Genomic DNA, 26,055 nt, shown 5'->3' on the forward strand with positions numbered 1-26,055 from the left:
GTCGAAAAATTCTTTTCATTCTTCTATGAAAGAAATTCCGAGAATGGCGCGAAAAATGTGACGTAACAATACGATCATTGACGTTGCGTATTGATTTTAGAAAAAGGATCCCATTTAAAACCAGTAAAATTGTACATAAAACATGTTTTAAATTAAAAAATCATTTTCAAAAATTAATTATAAGCGTTGATGTCAATTATTTTTTAGTTTCATAGGGGTATGAAAAAAAGTTTGATTGCAAACTTCTGCAAGAATCATACCCCGATGAAACTAAAAACAATTGACATCAATGCTTAAATGTTGTGCAGTATAAATCTCTGCAAATATTTTATATGCGTGCAAAAAATGGAAAATTGTATGTTAGTACATATGTAACATAATGGAAACATAAAACACTTACAATTTATTCAATGATGACATGATTTTACAATTAAAGCACTTCTTCTTAAATGTAAGTCAATTAGCACCTCATGCAGTCCAGCTGGGATATACAGAGGCCTTCTCCATAAATGTTCAGTACGTGCCTATAGCGGAGCCCCTTATGTTTAATTTATCTCTAGATATATTAGTGACAAGTCTCTATAGTAGAGTCACTTATGTTCGAATTATCTCTAGATATATTAGTGTCAATTCTATAGTAGAGCTACTTATGTTCGAATTATCTCTAGATATATTAGTGTCAATTCTATAGTAGAGCAACTTATGTTTGAATTATCTCTAGATATATCAGTGTCAAGTCTCTATAGTAGAGCCACTTATGTTCGAATTATCTCTAGAGATATTAGTGACAAGTCTATAGCGGAGCCCCTTATGTTTAATTTATCTCTAGATATATTAGTGTCAAGTCTCTATAGTAGAGCCACTTATGTTTGAATTATCTCTAGATATATTAGTGTCAAGTCTCTATAGTAGAGCCACTTATGTTTAAATTATCTCTACAGATATTAGTGTCAAGTCTCTATGTTTGAATTATCTCAGTCTAGAGATATTAGTGTCAAGTCTATAGTAGAGCCACTTATGTTTGAATTATCTCTAGATATATTAGTGACAAGTCTCTATAGTAGAGCTACTTATGTTTGAGTTATCTCTAGAGATATTAGTGTCAAGTCTCTATAGTAGAGCTACTTATGTTTGAATTATCTCTAGAGATATTAGTGTCAAGTCTCTATAGTAGAGCTACTTATGTTTGAATTATCTCTAGAGATATTAGTGTCAAGTCTATAGTAGAGCCACTTATGTTTGAATTATCTCTAGATATATTAGTGTCAAGTCTCTATAGTAGAGTCACTTATGTTTGAATTATCTCTAGAGATATTAGTGTCAAGTCTATAGTAGAGCCACTTATGTTTGAATTATCTCTAGAGATATTAGTGTCAAGTCTCTATAGTAGAGCTACTTATGTTTGAATTATCTCTAGTAAAGTCTCTATAGCCAAGCCACTTATGTTCGAATTATCTCTAGATATATTAGTGTCAAGTCTATAGTAGAGCCACTTATGTTCGAATTATCACTTTTTTGCCCTTTTCACGTGAAATTCACGTCAAAAATTTCACGTGAAGGAATATTGCCTGTGTACAATACTTACAATGTACAACAATCATTACCCCCACTGTGAATGACAAACACGTACAGTAATATCATTCTCCGCCCCATCGGCTGTCAAGCTATCGCTCTTCCATCTGACAGAGTGAAATGAAGGGAAGTAATTATGATAGATCAGAATGAGTAATATCAGCTCTAGGTGTAATATCCTGGAGTTATAGAGCTTCTATTGGTATATATTCAGCTCTTAATGTGAACATTCAGTATTAAGAATAATAATTTGGATTTAGAACATTATGGCCGATATTAGATTATCCATAAATCAAAATAGAAACATATCTGTTAGCAATAAAGCAAATATTGAATTTGGTATCTTGAAAACAGGTATTAAACAGTAATAATTCTATGGATTACATGATTCTGTAAAATATAAATAGAAAAATATTTAGCCACTGAATCAAATACCACTGTAACATCAATCTTACACTAAAGCATTACCTGGGTACTTATCATAAAATTTTGTCCTAAATGAAGATTTTAATAACTTAATGCCATGGACACTTAGCATTTAATATTACCTTATTTGAAAGATCATGATTTTTATGATAGATGTTGCCAGCTGTGGGAAAACTATATATCACTTCATTGCAAAATTCTCGTTTTGTCTTAGTTTTCATTATTATTTTTGTTCATGTTTGCCCCAGTTTCTCTGTTTTTTTTATTTAGAATTACTTTCTTATATTAATCATACATGTGTGACACAGTATCTGTGTTAGAGACATTTAACTATTAAGCATTTTAACAGCCACTTCTCTGTGATTAAAACATTCAACTGCTTTTCATGACCTCCCACAAAATAAAATACATAATGAACAGAAAACATTCATAGAAATAAATCAATAATCCCTCTTACACCAAGTTTCCATTCATAGAAATAAATCAATAATCCTACTTACACCAAGTTTCCATTCATAGATATAAATCAATAATCCTACTTACACCAAGTTTCCATTCATAGAAATAAATCAATAATCCTACTTACACCAAGTTTCCATTCATAGAAATAAATCAATAATCCTACTTACACCAAGTTTCCATTCATAGAAATAAATCAATAATCCTACTTACACCAAGTTTCCATTCATAGAAATAAATCAATAATCCCCTCTTACATCAAGTTTCCATCATACCACATTTAAAGCTTTATCACTCTACTTCTGGCTCCTTTTTGTCCAAATAATGATTTTTTTTCTGAGTCATAAATTGAAAAATTCAAAATGTATTTTTAAGAAACATCTTAAACTTCATTAATATTATACTTTGTTTTTCTTAACCTTTTTTAAATGCTCAATGTAAATCTGTAAACGTGTTCATGTTAATCTAATGCTTTTGAACTTAATATAATCCTACTTTGAACAAAGGAACCCAGTTGGCATTCATATTAATTATACATCAAAGTGAACTAAAAGAAGTTTGATGTTTATATTTATCACATTTGGTACATGTATCAAAACATGGGTACTGATTACCCAGGTCAGTGATATCCAATATTACCACGGCGACCATTTGTCGCTGATATGTAGGTATCTAAAACTTAATTAATTTACTGTCACTGCCTTACAAGCTAACATGAGTACCAGTATCTACTCAGTTCAAGTTTCATTACTTGTCTGTTAAGAGTATAATTTCAGGATCACTAGATAGATGGGGTCTACTAAAATGACATGTGTCACACAGTGTGGTGGGTTGAATATGTACAATGGTATCTCTAACAGTTAGCACACTGGACATTTTTCAGGAAACTTGTATCCTCTATAATGACATACAAAAAGTACCAACATATCCGACAAAATTTGATGACTTTTCAAAAGCAAAAGTTCACCAAGACAGATTCACAGCTTAAATACAGTCAAACCTCGTTAACTCGTCATCGGGATCGTAAAAAAACTTCCAGAGTTATCCGAGTCTTTGAGTTAACCGAGTTTCAAGGTAGACGTGTTGGTATATATATCTTTAAAAAAATCCTTAACAGAATCACGCCTATTTGATTTCAAATAATAATTATAACAAAATTGTATTTATTATTTATACTAAAAATGATATTTCTAATAAATAGATTATATTTCATGCAATACTATCATATCGTTTTGAAATCAAGTGAGCGTGTATACCTGTGATTGGGAGTCGTATCCGACATGTCATTTCTAAGTGAGTGAAAGACGAGAAGATTACCACACAATTTTAGCAATCTAATATCTATTTAAATAATTTCTATCATGGTACATAAATGATATTATTGCTAAACATCATAAAAAACCAATATATGAAGTCTGCGGCAAATAATACATACACAAATGTATCGGCACAGCCACATGATGACAAGTGGACTAGCAGCCGGAAATACACGTGCAAGTACACGTCGATCAACAATCGATACAACACGTCGATACACAGGCGTTTGAAGTTCCGACTGTAAACCGAGATATAATACCACATAAAAAATAAAGGGTATTTACTATAAAAAAGTAAATATAGTAAATACCCTTATTTTTTATATGGTATTATATCTCGGTTTACAGTCAGAACTTCAAACGCCTGTGGTCGATACAACAATCACAAACCACAAACTTAAATCACTTATCATAGTTCGATCAGAAACAAAGTCCTGGAAATAATTCACGCATTACCCAGCCATGATTGTAATTTCAGGTGTCGAATATGTTCCGCCTGATCGCGCATGGTGACCCAGACAATTTGACAGTGTAGCGAGCTTGAGTATAATTATCACACTACTTTAATCATCAAAGAGCTTATGTAAGTGCTGTTTGTCAACATCCATACTGTCGGATCTTAATAAAGACGGGTTTTACATCAACAATAGTCAGGTATGTTTAATGTAATTTAATAACAAACCGAAATAAAAATGGGATATTTCCCGTACCCGAAACTGTGAAAAATTTACCGAGACGTACGATGAGTATTTTGTCAACACATTTTCTTTGAAAATGAAAATAATGTTTTCAACGTCGGGATAACCGGTACATTTTACATAGATTTTGTAATATCGGGACCAACATTTTACTTCGGGATAACCCGAGTTTTTTCGAATTATCCGAGTTTTTATTACTAAGAAAAAGAAGGATTTTGGCCGGGACCGGAGTAATACTTCGAGTTAAACGGGGTCTTCGAGTTATCCGAGTTCGAGTTAACGAAGTTTGACTGTATGTGACTGATAACATGCCATTGTTCCTATAGTAATTGTTGATGGACCCTCCAGCAGTATTAAATGGCCCCAGTACACTTCTGATCCCAATCAACTGAACTGTCCGTTAATTATTTACTCGTTTACCGCCTACATGACTCCACGTATCGCTAGGTTTCGTCACGCCAACTGTATATAGTGTTCTATTGGCCTGATCTGTACCCCACACAAATGATGTGCATATAGGTATCTGAAGGAAACTATAAACCCCAGTTAAACCAGAGAAACCTATATATATATATGTACTACATACATTAATGTATAATGTATTAAAGTCCTTGATATCATTTGTTTAAACAATGAATTTTTAAAATGTGATATCTGAAAAATATATTTTGGATATGGAATCAGTAACTGTTTTCCCCCTTACATTTCATTTTGATGATTTTATTGAGACTTCACCCATAATGTTACCTAGCATATCTTAATTAGATCTCACCAGCATTGTTATCAGCAAATCTTGTTTGACAAGATCTCAGCCTCAATTTAACACGTCATCCTATCGAATGAGATCTCTCCTGTAACTCTCTCACCGAGATATCACTATTTATAAGTATGAAACAATAACAGGAATGTTTGTATAGACTTCCCTGTACACAAATATTCCAATTACAAATATATTTTTGATTCTGATTAAACTTGTTACTCTAGACCAGTCATAGAAGTTGGTCATCAAACTGTCCATAAACTTGTTTGAGTGGCGTGGTATAGTAGATAGCTTCCTCTATCACCGTTGTCATAACACTTTTTCATACTGTTGGAGTACCACAATCTGTAATTAGAAAAAATTCTACTAGAAAAATGTGTTACATAGCAACATTAACTGTAAATTGATTCCATTTAATATATGTTGAGGCTAAGCATGAAGTCTTAAGTTGTAATTTAAGGCCACATTAACCAGCATAGAATTGAACAACTATCATACATCAGACAGGATTTACTGTACATATTGTACCTACCTTATCTTTGAGCTGCTGGCACTGTTGGAGGGCAAGAGTAAACAACATCACAGCTTCGTTTAACCACTGTATCGTACACTCGACCTGAAACATTACATATAACAACTGAACAAAACTGTAATTAAAGAGTATTACATCTAACCAGAGACATATATATATGTCTCTGATCTAACAAGAGGTGAAAACTGGATTTTATCAGTTCAGAAAGCTTTCAAACTGGAAATTTGGGGTTATGTTACTTAACATTCAATCATACTATTACTAAAACTCATTAACATTAATCATACTATTACTAAAACTCATCAAGTAGGAAAAAAATCATCGACTTCTTTTTAAGCAAGAGATCCCAGATCACCATATATGTATAACATATCACCAAACTTACAATTGATGTAACTGTACTTTAATTTGTTCCTTAATCTCCATATGGAATGTACAACTATACAGTGACAAAGGAACAAACTACAAATGACATACTAGATACAGTTGTTGATAATTATATCAGATAGGTTGTTTAAAAATATTCAATGGTTAAATTTAACAAGGGCCCAATGGGCCCAAATCGCTCACCTGCAATGCAGTGATCTTTTCATATATGGATCCTGCAGTTATTTGAAAGCATGCTTCAAGATTTTAGCCTTTTTGACTCCTGTGACCTTGAATGAAGGTCAAGGTCATTCATTTCAACAAACTTGGTAGCCCTTTACCCCAGCATGCTACAGACTTAATATCAACTCCCTGGGACTCTTGGTTATTGAGAAGAAGTCGTTTAAAGATTTTAGCCTTTTTGACTCCTGTGACCTTGAATGAAGATCAAGGTCATTCATTTGAACAAACTTGGTAGCCCTTTACCCCAGCATGCTACAGGCCAAATATTAGGTCTCTGGGACTGTTGGTTATTGAGAAGAAGTCGTTTAAAGATTTTAGCCTTTTTGACTCCTGTGACCTTGAATGAAGGTCAAGGTCATTCATTTGAACAAATTTGGTAGCCCTTTACCGCAGCATGCTACAAACCCAATATCAACTCCCTGGGACTCTTGGTTATTGAGAAGAAGTCGTTTAAAGATTTTAGCCTGTTTGGTCCCTGTGACATTGAATGAAGGTCAAAGTCATTCATTTGAACAAACTAGGTAGCCCTTCACCCCAGCATGCTATAGACCCAATATCAACTCCCTGGGACTGTTGGTTATTGAGAAGAAGTCGTTTAAAGATTTTAGCCTTTTTGACTCCTGTGACCTTGAATAAAGATCAAGGTCATTCATTTGAACAAACTTGGTAGCCCTTTACCCCAGCATGCTACAGACCCAATATCAACTCCCTGGGACTGTTGGTTATTGAGAAGAAGTCGTTTAAAGATTTCAGCCTTTTTGACTCCTGTGACCTTGAATGAAGATCAAGGTCATTCATTTGAACAAACTTGGGAGCCCTTCACCCCAGCATGCTACAGGCCAAATATTAGGTCTCTGGGACTCTTGTTATTGAGAAGAAGTTGTTTAAAGATTTTAGCCTTTTTGACTCCTGTGACCTTGAATGAAGGTCAAGGTCATTCATTTCAACAAACTTGGTAGCCCTTTACCCCAGCATGCTACAGACCCAATATCAACTCCCTGGGCCTCTTGGTTATTGAGAAGAAGTCGTTTAATTTTTTTTTAGCATATTTGACCCCTGTGACCTTGAATGAAAGTTAAGGTCATTCATTTGAACAAACTTGGGAGCCCTTGACCCTAGCATGCTGCAGGCCAAATATTAGTTCTCTGGATCTGTTGGTTATTGAGAAGAAGTTGTTTAAAGATTTTAGCCTTTTTGACTCCTGTGACCTTGAATGAAGGTCAAGGTCATTCATTTGAACAAACTTGGTAGCCCTTCACCCCAGCATGCTACAGGCCAAATATCAACTCCCTGGGCCTCTTGGTTATTGAGAAGAAGTCGTTCAAAGATTTTAGCCTTTTTGACTCCTGTGACCTTGAATGAAGGTCAAGGTCATTCATTTGAACAAACTTGGGAGCCCTTCACCCTAGCATGCTGCAGGCCAAATATTAGGTCTCTGGATCTGTTGGTTATTGAGAAGAAGTCGTTTAAAGATTTTAGCCTTTTTGACTCCTGTGACCTTGAATGAAGGTCAAGGTCATTCATTTGAACAAACTTGGTAGCCCTTCACCCCAGCATGCTACAGACCCAATATCAAGTCCCTGGGTCTTTTGGCTATTTAGAAGAAGTCGTTTAATTTTTTTTTAGCATATTTGACCCCTGTGACCTTGAATGAAAGTTAAGGTCATTCATTTGAACAAACTTGGTAGCCCTTCACCCCAGCATGCTACAGACCTAATATCAACTCCCTGGGACTCTTGGTTATTGAGAAGAAGTTGTTTAAAGATTTTAGCCTTTTTGACCCCTGTGACCTTGAATGAAGGTCAACGTTATTCATTTGAACAAACTTGGTAGCCCTTCACCCCAGCATGCTACAGGCCCAATATTAGGTCTCTGGGACTTTTGGTTATTGAGAAGAAGTTGCTTGAATGGAAAAGTTGACGCCGGACGGACGGCCGGACGGCCAGACGGACGACGGACGCCGCGCCACGGCATAAGCTCACTTGCCCTTCGGGCAGGTGAGCTAAAAATGGCTGCCTCTCAAAATCTAACATGCAAAACAAGGGACCAAGGGGAAGCCAGGGAAACCTACATGTGAAATTTGAGAAAGATCTAAGAACTTTCTGTGAAATAGCAGTAAAAATTTTTTTAAGTCAATACTCAAAATGGCCGCCAGTCGGGTGTTTTCCAATCAGTCTCAAAATTGAACATGCACAACTAGGGACCAAGGGGATTATACATGCGACATGTTAGAAAGTTCTATTGAATACTTTCTAAGAAATAGTGCTAAGATGAATCATTTGGGGTGATTTGAACAACCCACAATCTGATGATGTAGGGCTAAAAATCTGGCCGATCATTTGCAATGGCGATTCCCAAAATTCACACAAGAAATAGAGGCTGCAGTACAACCCCAACATATAATCAATTTATGTTATTGAGTATTTAACTGATGATCATTTGGAATGTTGTACAAGATTATCAATATAATTGGACAAGATTCTCTTTATATCACTGTATAGTTGGCCTAGTTTGTGTAGACTGGGTACTGTGGACAACTCACCTGATTCCTGGAGGTGATATCCACTCTCTGCTGACCATTTACATGAAGATGATACAAAGCCAGGACCAATTTGGAGGAATGTACATAGAAGCTAAGCGCAACATCATTTGGCACATGAGGGTACAACATTTGCTGAAACAATAAATTGTTGTATTTTTGACTATTATTAAACATATTCAATTTTGTTTGTAAACATATGTACTGGTTATTTGCTTTTTCTTAAACTGGTTTATCTGTCCTATCTATAAAATGACAGACAAAAAAATTATCACACGTTTTGATGACACCATGCACAAATGACTAGCTTTCCACAAATATAAATCACAGGTGTGTGGCTGCCATGTAAGCAAATAAGCTTTAATTTTTGTGATGCTTTCCAATGATGACAAAGCAAATGAATCGACCAAGAAAGGTGTCTGTAACATGAATTAAATCACTAATTTTATCTCAAATATCCCAAACATCGCCTTGGGTATGACTTTCTGCATACACATCGGAAATAGCACAGCTACACGCCTAAATTACATTGGTTTTGGCAATTTTTCAGACAATCATCCCCTATCATCATATACAAATATTGTTGACCAAAATATTTCAGATAATTTGGCCTTCTGTAATATCAATAATGGTTTCTTTTGACAACATATTCCCAGTTTTCTTTTTAGTAACAGTGTCCTTAGCTTGACCTTAGTAACTTTTTAAACCAATAATGAAAACCTGCACATTACTATATAACACCAGGTGAAATCCGAAAATTTGGCCTTCTTGATTCTGAGATAATCTTGGGGAACTATTAAAAGTACTATATATAGGGTACCCCCATTGCAATAAGGATAAGCTGCTGTATCAGTGACAGACCCAGGAGGTTCAGCTAAATCTTAATTTTCAACTAAATATAAGTATATGACTTTTTACACAAATTGTATGCCAGTTTCTTGGTAAGCAATATCAAGACAAGATATTTTTCTACCTTTGGTAACATCCAGGATTCACCCAAGTACTTACCATATTTACATTATTTACAAGCTCATCTAGAGATTTTCGTTTTGGAAATGCTAAGCATGATCGGCCCTGAGACAAATTCTTCATCACCTCATCTAGAATCTGGAAAGATAACACCAATTTTTGTCTTAAAATTAGGCTACGAATCAAGAAATAAATTACCTTTGTAGTCCTTTATTTTAAAAGTGAGAATGTGCACTTTTTACCTAACAGTTTAAATTTTTGAACATTTCTGTAAACATGTTACTCTGAAACACAAACTGCAAAATGAAAACTGACTTGCACACTTTCAAAAATGTAAAGAGAGTTATTGGCACAAAAATGCATCTTGACATTTTGACAGCTGACTTTAAACTTTCGTCCAATTGCAGAAAAGTGAATGATCCTAAAGTGTAAAGTCAGCTGTCAAAATGTCATGATGCATTTTTGTGCCAATAACACTCTATATTTGTGTGTATACAGCAGGAAGTCTGAAAGTTTGGTGATATGTTTGACCATTCAGCCCCTTATTGGGGCGAATTTTGAAATTGCATAAGAAAACCCAGATCCCAGGTCTAGTTTTACAATACTTTGGTATGGCAAGATAACCTACCGGTATCACCTCCTTGGCTGTTTTGTAAGTGTGGTCGAGATAACCTACCGGTATCACCTCCTTGGCTGTTTTGTAAGTGTGGTCGAGATAACCTACCGGTATCACCTCCTTGGCTGTTTTGTAAGTGTGGTCGAGATAACCTACCGGTATCACCTCCTTGGCTGTTTTGTAAGTGTGGTCGAGATAACCTACCGGTATCACCTCCTTGGCTGTTTTGTAAGTGTGGTCGAGATAACCTACCAGTATCACCTCCTTGGCTGTTTTGTAAGTGTGGTCGAGATAACCTACCGGTATCACCTCCTTGGCTGTTTTGTAAGTGTGGTCGAGATAACCTACCAGTATCACCTCCTTGGCTGTTTTGTAAGTGTGGTCCTTATCCTGGCCCTCTACCCGAAGTCTCGCAGTGTACAGGAAGTTACTGGCATCCTGGATCTGACAAACAAGAAATATTCACTTATTGAAAAGAAAAAGTTACAACTATAATAAAACCAAAAAGCATCTTCACTGACTGAGCGGTCCTTAATGACAATATCACAAACTTCACTATCCTCCGACACTGACCAACAGTGCTATGTATATCACTGACCTCCGACACTGACCAACAGTGCTTTGTCAATCACTAACCTCTGACACTGACCTACAGTGATTTGTCAATCACTAACCTCTGACACTGACCAACAGTGCTTTGTATATCACTGACCTCTGACACTGACCAACAGTGCTTTGTCAATCACTAACCTCTAAAACTGACCAACAGTGCTTTGTATATCACTGACCTTTGACACTGACCAACAGTGCTTTGTATATCACTAATCTCCGACACTGACCAACAGTGATTTGTCAATCACTAACCTCTGACACTGACCAACACAACAGTGCTTTGTATATCACTGACCTCCGACACTGACCAACAGTGCTTTGTATATCACTCACCTGTTGAAGTTTCCAGACCCTCTCCTGTCCAAATCCCGTCCTAAATTGACTGTTGTCTTTCCCTTGCTTATGTTTGAAGGTTATGTCCTAGGAATATAGATTTTTATTTTCATCATATTTCTGTGATTAAATTCTCTATATCAAACTTTGATCATCATTTGTATACTTCTTTAGAAATTTTTTTTTTTAAGTTATTGATTTATCATTATATTGAGACTCTCTGGGCTATTAATAACATATGGAATTGACAAATCACCTGATAGGCTGAAACATTCATAGAGATTGTATGTTATCCAAAACATCTTGTATTAAAAACAACATTTCTGTTAATTTGTTCAGTAACTTGATGATCAGATTGAATGTAGGAGTAGTACAGAATTGACTTTGAGTTATTCATGTCTATTTATAGATAAAAACATAACATACTTCAACTATCGTGGTTCTTTTGAGTTTCGTAATAGGGAATCTAACGAAATATAACTGGTACTTATTAACAAATCAAGAGGTCACACCAAGTGCTTATATCAAAATGAATTATAACATATATAATAATATAACTACAATGCATTGAGTTAGACCTGTGATCAGAAACCCCCTTTAAAAGTCAACAAAGTGGTACTTTACTACACGTGGTCTCTAATATATGTTCAGTAAAATCAAAATAATATTCATCCATAGAATTTAAAATTTGATGTGTAATTGGTATAGATGGTTTCTTACAAAAGTATACTCAATCTGGTAAATTAAATTTAATATTTGTATGCAGGTTTAACTTGTTTTAGTACATTTGTAACTTGATTACCAGGTATTTTGTATGTACTTACAGCATCACATATACTGTCCCCCAGCAAAGTTATCACACATTTCACCTGGTTGATGCCTCCGCTGAAACAGTAAAAATATTACTTGTTATCATGTAAATACAGCATATAATAGTATAAGATAATATAAAAATCACGAAAGTCAAATTCAAAATAAAAATAAACACTTATAATTTGTTGAAATGCAAATTGGCCCACTTTGATTAATTAGTGTATCATATACATTTGCAAAAGTGGAGAATTAATACAAACGGTAAATCACCTTACCCCCACAGGCTGATGGGAAAATCACCTCACCAACACAGGCTGTTGGGGATATCACCTTACCACTACAGACTGGTGGGGACATCACCTTAATACCACAGACTGGTGTGGATATCACCTTACCACCACAGACTGGTGGAGATATCACCTTACCACCACAGACTGGTGGAGATATCACCTTACCACCACAGACTAGTGGGGATATCACCTTACCACCACAGACTGGTGGGGATATCACCTTACCACCACAGACTGGTGGGGACATCACCTTAACACCACAGACTGGTGGGGACATCACCTTACCACTACAGACTGGTGGGGACATCACCTTACCACCACAGACTGGTGGGGATATCACCTTACCACCACAGACTGGTGGGGACATCACCTTACCACTACAGACTGGTGGAGATATCACCTTACCACCACAGACTGGTGGAGATATCACCTTACCACCACAGACTGGTGGGGATATCACCTGACCACTACAGACTGGTGGGGATATAACCTTACCACTACAGACTGGTGGGGATATCACCTTAATACCACAGACTTGTGGGGATATCACCTTAATACCACAGACTGGTGGGGACATCACCTTAATACCACAGACTGGTGGGGATATCACCTTACCACTACAGACTGGTGGGGATATCACCTTACCACCACAGACTGGTGGGGATATCACCTTAATACCACAGACTGGTGGGGATATCACCTTAATACCACAGACTGGTGGGGATATCACCTTACCACTACAGACTGGTGGGGATATCACCTTACCACCACAGACTGGTGGGGATATCACCTTACCACTACAGGCTGATGGGGATATCACCTTAATACCACAGACTGGTGGGGACATCACCTTACCACTACAGACTGGTGGGGATATCACCTTAATACCACAGACTGGTGGGGATATCACCTTACCACCACACACTGGTGGGGATATCACCTTACCACCACAGACTGGTGGGGATATCACCTTACCACCACACACTGGTGGGGATATCACCTTAATACCACAAACTTGTGGGGATATCACCTTACCACCACACACTGGTGGGGATATCACCTTAATACCACAGACTGGTGAGGATATCACCTTACCACCACACACTGGTGGGGATATCACCTTAATACCACAAACTTGTGGGGATATCACCTTACCACTACAGACTGGTGGGGATATCACCTTACCACTACAGACTGGTGGGGATATCACCTTACCACCACAGACTGGTGGGGATATCACCTGACCACTACAGACTGGTGGGGATATAACCTTACCACTACAGACTGGTGGGGATATCACCTTAATACCAGAGGCTGGTGGGGATATCACCTTACCACCACAGACTGGTGGGGATATCACCTTACCACTACAGACTGGTGGGGATATCACCTTACCACCACAGACTGGTGGGGATATCACCTTACCACCACAGACTGGTGGGGACATCACCTTACCACTTCAGACTGGTGGGGACATCACCTTACCACCACAGACTGGTGGGGATATCACCTTACCACCACAGACTGGTGGGGATATCACCTTACCACTACAGACTGGTGGGGATATCATCTTACCACCACAGACTGGTGGGGATATCACCTTAATACCACAGACTTGTAGGGATATCACCTTACCACCACAGACTGGTGGGGATATCACCTTACCACCACAGACTGGTGGGGATATCACCTTACCACCACAAACTGGTGGGGATATCACCTTACCACTACAGACTGGTGGGAATATCACCTTACCACCACAGACTGGTGGGGATATCATCTTACCACTACAGACTGGTGGGGATATCACCTTACCACCACAGACTGGTGGGGATATCACCTTACCACCACAGACTAGTGGGGATATCACCTTATCACCACGGACTGGTGGGGATATCACCTTACCACCACAGACTGGTGGGGATATCACCTTACCATCACAGACTGGTGGGGATATCACCTTACCACTACAGACTGGTGGGGATATCACCTTACCACCACAGACTGGTGGGGATATCACCTTACCACTACAGACTGGTGGGGATATCACCTTACCACCACAGACTGGTGGGGATATCACCTTACCATCACAGACTGGTGGGGACATCACCTTACCACCACGGACTGGTGGGGATATCACCTTAATACCACAGACTGATGGGGATATCACCTTACCAACACAGACTGGTGGGGATATCACCTTACCACCACAGACTGGTGGGGATATCATCTTACCACCACAGACTGGTGGGGATATCACCTTACCACCACAGACAGGTGGGGACATCACCTTACCACAACAGACTGGTGGGGATATCACCTTACCACCACAGACTGGTGGGGATATCACCTTACCACTACAGACTGGTGGGGATATCACCTTACCACCACAGACTGGTGGGGATATCACCTTACCACCACAGGCTGGTGGGGATATCACCTTACCACCACAGGCTGGTGGGGATATCACCTTACCACCACAGGCTGGTGGGGATATCACCTTACCATCACAGACTGGTGGGGATATCACCTTACCACCACAGACTGGTGGGGATATCACCTTAATACCACAGACTGGTGGGGACATCACCTTACCACCACAGACTTGTGGGGATATCACCTTACCATCACAGACTGGTGGGGATATCACTTTACCACCACAGACTGGTGGGGATATCACCTTAATACCACACACTGGTGGGGATATCACCTTACCACTACAGACTGGTGGGGATATTACCTTAATACCACAGACTGGTGGGGACATCACCTTACCATCACAGACTGGTGGGGACATCACCTTACCACAACAGACTGGTGGGGATATCACCTTACCACCACAGACTGGTGGGGATATCACCTTACCACTACAGACTGGTGGGGATATCACCTTACCACCACAGACTGGTGGGGATATCACCTTACCACCACAGACTGGTGGGGATATCACCTTACCACCACAGACTGGTGTGGATATCACCTTACCACCACAGGCTGGTGGGGATATCACCTTACCACCACAGGCTGGTGGGGATATCACCTTACCACCACAGGCTGGTGGGGATATCACCTTACCATCACAGACTGGTGGGGATATCACCTTACCACCACAGACTGGTGGGGATATCACCTTAATACCACAGACTGGTGGGGACATCACCTTACCACCACAGACTTGTGGGGATATCACCTTACCATCACAGACTGGTGGGGATATCACTTTACCACCACAGACTGGTGGGGATATCACCTTAATACCACACACTGGTGGGGATATCACCTTACCACTACAGACTGGTGGGGATATTACCTTAATACCACAGACTGGTGGGGACATCACCTTACCATCACAGACTGGTGGGGACATCACCTTACCATCACAGACTGGTGGGGATATCACCTTAATACCACACAATGGTGGGGATATCACCTTACCATCACAGACTGGTGGGGACATCACCTTACCACCACAGACTGGTGGGGACATCACCTTACCACCACAGACTTGTGGGGATATCACCTTAATACCACAGACTGGTGGGGATATCACCTTACCATCACAGACTGGTGGGGATATCACCTTACCACCACAGACTGGTGGGGATATCACCTTACCAACACAGGCTGTTGGGGATATCACCTTACCACCACAGACTGGTGGGGATATCACCTTAATACCACAGACTGGTGGGGACATCACCTTACCACTACAGACTGGTGGGGACATCACCTTAATACCACAGACTGGTGTGGAATTCCAGTAAGTCTAATAGTAGCTGTAGGGTGTATACAGTTTATCCCTAGCATGAGTAGGATACATGTTTTTCATGACCAGGACACTGTTACAGATAGGACTTACTATGACCAGGTGACACATACATACAATTTGATTGATTTTGTAACAGATCTGACTGATACTGTATTGCCATCTCCTGTACCTAATCAGCTTTTGTTGTGACTTACTTTGGACTCGACATGAGGATTCTCTGGGAATGCACCAGGCTGTTATCACCTGCAACAAAGACAGCTTAATACATAAATCAGACAACACTATACAGCAGGTTATTACCAAAAATTACATTATATCAAATATCTAAATAAAACACCAAATAAAGGTATTCTAATTAAACAGCTACTTTTTATATCTACCTGTATAATGCACAACACTTCATTAAAGGTCAATACATGTTAAATAATATTGTTAGGATCAGACAAGGTATGGCATCATAAAACACTTTGGCCTACAAGTTTATATGAATTAATATTCTGACAAGTATCATTTCCATAATACACATAATTATATACCTGTTATTGTATTATCTGTATTCAGTATCAAAATGCTATTCCGTATTTTCAGGTATTTTTTCAATCTGCATTTTCATTGGACTAATTATTAGTCTGTAGTCCTCATTTAGTAAAATCAATGACAAACAGAACTCACTTTTCTGCAAAATCTTGACAAATATATGTCACATACCTGTACATATAAATTCAGTGCAGGAAGATGTGAATTTTCTCTCTTATATAAATATAAGTAATATACTTATGTAATACTGTAATACAGGTAAATTTGTATAAACACATTTTTGATGTTCATAGAAATGTTCCAATCCAATTGATGTTCTTAAAATGTCCCGTAAAAGTAGCACAAGTTTGTTTTAATCTCCTGTTTTAGCAGCTCTGTTTAATATTTGGAATATCACTTCCAGCGCAACACAATCAGGTACAGTAACTTCCATTTAAAGCTGATGATACTTAATTAGGGTTCAGACCCCCTTATTACCCTGATGTCTAGTGTCACCCCCTGAGACCCCTTATCACCCTGATGTTTAGTGTCACCCCCTGAGACCCCCTTATTACCCTGATGTTTAGTGTCACCCCCTGAGACCCCTTATTACTCTGATGTCTAGTGTCACCCCCTGAGACCCCCTTATTACCCTGATGTCTAGTGTCACTCCCTGAAACCCCTTATTACTCTAATGTCTAGTGTCACTCCCTGAAACCCCTTATTACTCTAATGTCTAGTGTCACCCCCTGAGACCCCTTATTACTCTAATGTCTAGTGTCACTCCCTGAGACCCCCTTATTACCCTGATGTCTAGTGTCACTCCCTGAGACCCCCTTATTACCCTGTTGTCTAGTGTCACCCCCTGAGACCCCCTTATTACCCTGTTGTCTAGTGTCACTCCCTGAGACCCCCTTATTACCCTGATGTCTAGTGTCACTCCCTGAGACCCCCCTATTACCCTGATGTCTAGTGTCACCACCTGAGACCCCTTATTACCCTGATGTTTATGTCACTCCCTGAGACCCCCTTATTACCCTGTTGTCTAGTGTCACTCCCTGAGACCCCCCTATTACCCTGATGTCTAGTGTCACCACCTGAGACCCCTTATTACCCTGATGTTTATGTCACTCCCTGAGACCCCCTTATTACACTGATGTCTAGTGTCACCACCTGAGACCCCTTATTACCCTGATGTCTAGTGTCACCCCCTGATACCCCCTTATCACCCTGATGTTTATGTCACCCCCTGAAACCCCCTTATTACTCTAATGTTTAGGGTCACCCCCTGAGACCCCTTTTTACTCTAATGTTTAGTGTCAACCCCTGAAACCCCCTTATTACTCTAATGTGTAGTGTCACTCCCTGATACCCCTTATTACTCTGATGTCTAGTACATGTCAACCTCTGCAAACATACACATATTCATTAAAAAAAACAAAAAACAAAAGAAAAAGTAAAATGCAGTGTTCATATAATACCAACACAAGAAATAATACCACAATATATAGACACCTAGCTCTTTCAAAACTAATCACCACAGAAAGCATGAAACAAGAGGCCCATGGGCCTTAACGGTCACCTGAGATTTGAAATATTTCAGTTAATTTAAATGACCCTTTTTGGCCCTGCCCATCGGCCCCTGGGGGTCAGTCAGGTCCAACATGTGCATACCATCAAACTGCCATCACAAGCTGATAATATTAACCAAGTTATATTTATTATATTATTCACAATTTTGGTTGACCTTTAGCCATAGAAGCTTCCTGCCAAATTTCCTTGAATTTGGTTTAGGGGTTTTGGAGAAGAAGTCGAAAATGTAAATTGTTTACGGACGCACGACGCACAACGACGGACAAAAGGCGATTAGAATAGGTCACTTGAGACTTTGGGCCTGAATTGCTCACCTGCTATCCAGTGATCCTTTTTATACATAAACATATAAGAACAAGTGTATCAGAGACCAGATATAAAATCTTAGGGCCTCCCAGTTATTTAAAAAGATGTCTTTTAAATATTCTGGCCAATTAAACACTTTCAAAATTAAATTATGGTCAAGGTCATTCATTTAAACAAACTTGGTAGCCCTTCACCCCAGCATACTATAGACCTACTCCTATAACATAAGAGGCCGCTGGTCGACTCTTTTTCTATCGGATATGATTTTGCCGACTGTGACGCGCACCTGTCAAAAGTATCTCGCCGTGTGAAACCTCTAACATTGTTGGAGTAGCTACATGTATAGGCCCAATATCATGTCCCTGGGCCTCTTGCAATTGGTTATTGAGAAGAAGTCGTTTAAAGACTTTAGCCTATTCTACCCCGTGACCTTGAATATAGGTCAAGGTCATTCATTTAAACAAAGGTAGTACACTGTAGCCCTTTACCCCAGCATGCTACAGACTCAATATCAAGTCCCTGGACGTATTGGTTATTGAGAAGAAGTTATTTAAAGATTTTACCATTTTTGACAACTGTCACCTTGAATGAAGGTCAACTTCATTCATTTAAACAAACTTGGTAGCCCTTCATCCCAGCATGCTACATGCCTAATATTAGGTCTCTGGGCCACTTAGTTATTGAGAAGAAGTTGTTCTAACATTTTAGCCTATTCAGCCCCTGTGACCTTGAATGTAAGTCAAAGTCATTCATTTGAACAAACTTGGTCTTCCTTCACCGCAGCATGCTACAGACCCAATATCAAGTCCCTGGGCCCATTGGTTATTGAGAAGAAGTCGTTTGAACAGTTTAGCTTATTTGATCCCTAGCGCCTGTGACCTTAAATGAAAGTCAACTTCATTCATTTGAACAAACTTGGTAGCCCTTCATCCCAGCATTCTATATGCCTAATATTAGGTCTCTGGGCCATTTACTTATTGAGAAAAGTTGTTTAAATGGAAAAGTTGATGAAGGCCGGACGACGGACACAGCATCACAGCATAAGCTCACTTGCCCTTCGGGCAGGTGAGCTAAAAGATAAAAACTGTACAGCATTAAATAACATTGAATAAAGCAGACATGTAAAAGTATGTCTCAACATTTCACTAAGAGGAACATGGATATCGATGTTTGATGTGTTCAAATGTTCTTTAAGCCTAGAGAATGACAATTTGTTTTTAATGGATTGGGCTTTAGATTTGTGACCACTGGAGTTTTTTTTAAGAAACATTGCCATCTAGAACTGTCGCCAGGATGGCTGACTAATACCTCTGCAATTAATTTTGAAAAAAAAAGAAACAGGCATGCATAGTACATCTACACATGGTCCTCTATATTTGTGTGATATGTTTCATTGAAATCGACCCTCCCGTTTAGGAGAAGTTGTCCGGACAAACTTGAAAACCTGTTTATAGTGACCAGTTGCTATAGCAACCATAATTTTGAGAAAAATAAGGTGGCATGCACATCTACACATGATCATTAATATTTGTGTGAAGTTTCATCGGAATTGGCCCATCGGTTTAGGAGGAGTTGTCCGGACAAAATGCGTCTACAGACAGACGGACGGACGGATGGACAGACAACCTGATTCCAGTATACCCCCCCTAACTTCGTTGCGGGAGTATAAAAACAGTCAAGGGGAAAAGGTGTAAGGTTGTAATACATGCATACAAATTGTATCTAACCATGAATAATTTACCTCAAAAGGCAGCCCATTCTATTGTTTCGATTTGGTTTGTATAGTGAAAAATTAAAAACAAAAAAGGAGAAAATTTAACCTAGAATAAATGACTTCAGGTGATATGAAACATTTATAAAATACTACTTCATTAGAAAAAGATTTCTAATCAAATGTTTGAGTTCAGTTCATAAGAGTTATCCCCCCTGTGAGCACTAGATAGGTCTCGCACAACTAATTCAGCCAATCAGCTGGTGTTTCACCTGAACCAAGTCCCTGAAGAAAATGTGTTTCTTAGGTTTGTAGCTATTTCCTGAGTGAATAACACACGCAATGGGTACTTTCTATATACAAGAATAAAGAGTAGGGTCTTGAGATTTTAAAAATCAAAAAAATGTAGGAATCCAGGTGTAAAAAGGCGGGAATTCCCCAGGTGGGGGTTCCCCTGTCCACTGTAAATATCAGGGTTACTGTCTTCCAAGTACAGGTGTGCTCTTATATATATGCTGTTAAACCTATCCAATAACATCATTTTTCTGGTAGGGAAATCTTCAGCCTTTAATTTGATATAAATTTCACAACATTTGAACTTCAAATGAGCGATTGAGGGGATTGAGTCATTGGTAATAACATATAGTGAAATAATTAGTTGTGTGAGACCTAGATACATAGATCTGCTAATGTAGTAGGAGTCATGTTGGTCTGTGACACCAGGAAAACTACAGAACGTGATGAAATAAAAAGGGGATATAACTCCTATTTATGTGATAAAAAGAAAATTGACAATAAAGTGTTGTATTATTTTTATTTTCATGGTAAGGTTATATTTTTATTCTTCCATAATAAAATATTTATCATAATCTCTCACTGGAAGAAAGGTTGTATGATTTCATTCATGAAAAAATAGTTTTGTTGAGAAAGTGTTGGAATATTTTTTTTTGTTTGTGAAATAAAAATGCCCCAAAAAATATTTCAAAGTTCTTACTTGCAGATCAAGTTTCTTAACTAAATTTGGGATTCTCTTTTTACCACAAAACATTTACAGAGAATTGCAGCATTTTTCATTGTTATTTTAAGATAATCACTTTTAAAATTGCATGTGTTCTCCAAAAAGACTAGATACTGATCAAATTAACATTGAAAGGCATAAGTAATTTTTTGCAACAAAGCAAAAGATTGAGCAAAGATCACTCATGAATGTAAATTTCCATGACAATCAGTTCATTATTTCCTGACCTTGTTGTATCCCCTTAATTACATTTAATGCTTGAGTAAAGTAACTGACTTATTACAACACTAAATGGAAGGGAACATATACCACTCATACCATTTCAGCACATGCAACCTGAAGGAAATCAAGCATGTTGCCGTTATTGCAAGAACCTGCTACATCTATTCAGTGACGATAATCTATTATGAATGGGCTGAGAGATAATTGAACAATTAATATAGATACCTTGTTTTATATTCCCATTGTTTCATTTTGTACCAGAAAGGTGACACATGAAAAGTAATCAACCAAATTTATCCTGTAATAAGCCAAGTGAACCAACACAAAAATTTTGACTCAAACACGGAGATGGGCTTATTGTTGGGTAATCATAAAGAAAATCAAATTTTTTAACCATTCTAACTGAACTGTAATAGATGGCAGGGCTTATCAACAGCATTGGATAAATGCCAGATAAAGACATTATATAGGTTTTTGCCTCTCGTAGAATTAAACTGTATGTATTATATATATTAATATAAAACCTGTTGAGAGTGTTCACTGACAAGTTTTTGTATATTTGGTGATACAATGGTGCATGCTGCTATGATGCTGGGGCATATAAATGTACCAGTAGTACAACAGGACGAGTGGACTGTGAATACTACAGAGGGAGGAATTGGAGGGAACATATTTGTGATGGGTATACAATGGTATGTAATGTGTATCTGTACAAGTGAAGGAAAGAATCAAAGGATTTATATATTTTGATGAAAATTGACCATCAATGGTGTCATACACATGATACAAAGTGGAATTCTTGTATTGAGAGTTTCTTTTTCATTCAATTTCCTTTTTTCGTTTATTGGTGGGTTGACTAGGGAAGAAGTGAATGGCAATATCAATGGAGGGTCTAACAAACACGAGATCAAATTAAACTAATCAGGCTTGCAAAGTAAAGGCACAATAGGACAGGCAGTACTGTAGAGATAATTAAAGGTATATACCGCCATCCCGTCGATTCAGAGTTACCTCCTCCTCATTCTCAAATGTAAAATCTGCATGGATTTGTATAAAATGTTGTTTTTAATCATATTTCAATTGATGGCTATTAAGTACTAATATTAATAACTTATGCTTTGCACAAGAAACTTACACATATAATTACCAGCTCTATACTTTACATTCACAAGTATGTAAGGAATTATAACGGCAATTATAGTCATAGAATTTCAAATGTTGTATTGTTTTGTGGTAATTAATACAAGTGTGAACAGAATTTTGAATCACATTCAACTGATACGAGGTTCATGTCCAAAAATGGACATTCATAATTTCACACCAGGTATTATCATAACTGTTAATACTTTATCTAATATAATATACCAGGTAATAACTTAGCAAATATATACCTGGACTTGCTTTTATCAAAAACCTTCGACAGCATTCCTGAAAAAAAAAATTAAATAATATTTTAGATAACCGATAATAAGATTACAAGTTGCGATCAGTGACTTTAGCTTTTTCGAGGAGCAAGAATGATAAACTAAATAGCCATTTAATTTGTGTTAGTGATCACTTTATCATTATCAATCAACTCCCAGTTATTACCTATGAATAGAAATGTTTGTGAAGATCAGATCTACTTTTAAATTTCAATTAAAAAACCTTGTAGTTATAAACTCATTAGTCAGATACATTATGATTAATGTAGCTACCATACTTTGGTTTGGTTTGGTTTATTTTTTTGAACGTCCTTTAATATTAACAACATTGCAACCCAGAGGTGGAGGGCTAGTGATAAAATGTTGGGACACCTTAACCACTCGGCCACCTGCGGCCCCAGCTACCATACATGTATAATATTAACATTTTACCTTCCAAGGCGTAAAAAAAAAAAAAAAATTGAAAAAACTTCACCAACTAGATATTTTCTATGAGTTAATTCTCTTTATTCAATCAATTTTGTTGCTTAATCATCCTAATATCATGATTTACTGCCATCAACTCAATTTTTAGAAAAAAATAGATTTCATTGACAGTTTCAGATGAATAAACTTTTCTACTGGAATGTGCAAAATTCACCAAAAATAAACCAGATTTGGAGGTTCTGGGCCAAAACCTGAGACTAGATTGATATCATTTGTATCTTTTTATTTAGTACAAAGTATATGATAATAAATTTAAATCATGAATCATTTTTTAAATTGTACATGTCCAGGAACAGTTTGGTTTCTCATCACTGAATTTATAACACCCAGTAATAAAGAAAATGCTTACTACAAGTGTCTCATGGACTTCATCCAGAACTTGATGCACCTGGTCTTGCAGAAGCCATTCCAATTCTTTTCTCTGAAACAGACAATTCATTAACGTTAAAGTTTAGTGATGGTAAGCCTAGGATAACTATAGTTACATGTAAATTACTTTTTTTTTCAATATATGAAATTGTGATAGAGGCAAGTGTGGCTTAATTGAACTTGATCAGTATTAAATATGCAGGTCTTTCTCACTTTGTTACTCGGCTGATGGAGCTTATTAAGGTTTCTTTTCTCAGTCGGCCATTAGCAAAACCGTGAAATTTACAACCTTGAGATCTGGGCTTGGCAGGAGTATGTTTTATTCTTGTTCTGTCATATGATTACATATTAAATTGGCACCAAAATAAATTCCAAAGTCTAAGTTGAAATTTAGGGATAAGAAATATGAATTTTAAAGAAAACATGGAAAGTTTAAAATGAACAGATCAGTGTGACTTGTACATATATTGATGAATTGATTTCTGTTACTCAGTTGATGGAACATGCTTCTTTGGCTCTGTTTTGGTAGTGCTTTGGATTATCACACTGGAGACCTGGACTTTTCCCTGTCAATACAGTACTGTATTCCTACTGATTGATTAGGTTGAATTTCTCTTTAGCCCAATATTGAATTTCGGACAAGAACCCAGAGTAGTTATGCCAATACTTAAGCATTTAACGGCTTTCAGTTGGCATTCATATTGACTATGAATGCCAACTGAAAGCCGTTCAATGCTTATATTTACCATCTGCGGTTTTTTATTTATCGTGCGATTTTTTTTTGAAATTTTCAGTTGGCAGTTCATAAGCTGGTGAACTCGCAACTGAATTGGTAGGGTTATATATTGGCAGTGCCATACAATGGTAAATATAATTAGTTGACACCAATAAATGACTGGTGTTGATCAGTAATTGGCCAAAAACTTTTGTATGAAAATTTGAGAAATCTTTATATTGCAAAGTTGACTAGCCGACGAACGTTTGGTCTGAATGGCAACGCTCTTGCACAGGTAAACAGGTTATCTGTGTTTTAAGACACACCTGGAATAAGTCTATACGGGTTAGCCGCACACATATGTCTGGCTAACATAACTTATAATTAGGTGCCTTCTTTGTGTAATGAAAAATTAAAGAATGCAGAGAGCTTATCTAAGATGTTTTTATGGTACACAGTTAGACTAATTTAATTGTATAACTGTTTGTGTTTGACATGCAAGGCTTCATTTGAAGAAAAAAAACGAGAAAAAGACAGTTTTATATATGGTTTAAAATCGATATAAAAAGGTTTTTTTATCCTGAAAATTATAAATATAACACTATTTTGATCATTTGAACTAAAACAAGTCTGGCGTGACATGGATAATCATTAATACAAAAGCTCTCTGAATTATGTAGATTCTGATTAATAACCAATTATAAACATGGTCATGTAATCTTATTCAAATAATTTTACATGAAAATATCTGTTTTTTATTTCGGTAACTATATAATTTGTAAACAAATATACCACATCAAAACACTTGTGGAGGGGTTCTTCATCATTAATTATAAACCAGTTGGTTATTTCTCAAATCTTACTCTGCACAAGTGTACTGAAGCACCTTAATAAATTTATATTTAAAAGGATCTTGTTAAAACAGACGTAAACAGTATAATATATAGTAATGTTCTCGAAAATTAATCCTACAAGTACTGTACATGCAGAGCACACTACCCATGTTTTCATTTGAAACAACCCCTCTGTAACAAAGCAAACATGGGGAATATTAATCAACCGATTTAATAAAAACCTATCCCGAAAATTGACAATGAATTAAGTGACACTGTTGACACTTTGGTGTGAACAGCTAGAGTGATTCGTGTCATACGATCTCAGTACACGTACGTTTGCCAAATTGCCTACATCACGGATACGCCCACTATTCAAACATAACATCAGAAAGGTTTTTTTTCTGTTTAATGAATATCTACAGACGATCACACACATCAACCTACCAACACCTCTATTTCTTCATCGCTTTCTTCCATCTCAACATTTCATGTTTTCGTCTACAATTTTTTTTTATTTTCCGGATAGAAGATTTCCAAAATGCAAAT

The 26,055-nt window shown here is 37.5% G+C and overlaps 1 protein-coding gene across 3 annotated transcripts; it reads right to left on the bottom strand.

Moving 5' to 3' along the window:
* Nucleotides 1-388: 388 nt before the first annotated feature.
* Nucleotides 389-26,054, bottom strand: LOC117332999 (protein rogdi-like). Of its 3 annotated transcripts, none has more exons than XM_033892107.1 (12): nt 25,954-26,054; nt 23,939-24,010; nt 23,071-23,107; nt 22,666-22,716; nt 16,508-16,556; nt 12,266-12,326; nt 11,442-11,528; nt 10,845-10,940; nt 9,920-10,018; nt 8,915-9,046; nt 5,764-5,847; nt 389-5,576 (listed from the first exon to the last, which is right to left on the bottom strand). In XM_033892107.1, exons 1-12 carry the CDS (start codon nt 25,984-25,986, stop codon nt 5,541-5,543), a joined length of 837 nt encoding a protein of 278 aa, XP_033747998.1. In that variant the 5' UTR covers nt 25,987-26,054; the 3' UTR covers nt 389-5,540. The 3 variants fall into 3 exon arrangements, with proteins under 3 accessions (XP_033747998.1, XP_033747997.1, XP_033747996.1); XM_033892106.1 differs by having other exon boundaries at nt 10,749-10,940; XM_033892105.1 differs by having other exon boundaries at nt 10,509-10,940.
* Between the last annotated feature and the right edge of the window lies 1 nt (nt 26,055).

Source organism: Pecten maximus, chromosome 8 (genome assembly GCF_902652985.1).
Source record: "Pecten maximus chromosome 8, xPecMax1.1, whole genome shotgun sequence".
Lineage (NCBI taxonomy): Eukaryota > Metazoa > Mollusca > Bivalvia > Pectinida > Pectinidae > Pecten > Pecten maximus.

Bases quoted from the DNA above. Each gene is read 5' to 3' on its own strand.
- LOC117332999 (XM_033892105.1), bottom strand. From the start codon at position 25,986: ATGGAAGAAAGCGATGAAGAAATAGAGGTGTTG. The intron at 23,108-23,938 runs GTAAGCATTTTC...TTTTTTTTTCAG, and splicing joins AAGTCCATGAGACACTTGTA to GAATGCTGTCGAAGGTTTTT. The intron at 11,529-12,265 runs GTAAGTACATAC...CTATATTCCTAG, and splicing joins GGGACAGTATATGTGATGCT to GACATAACCTTCAAACATAA.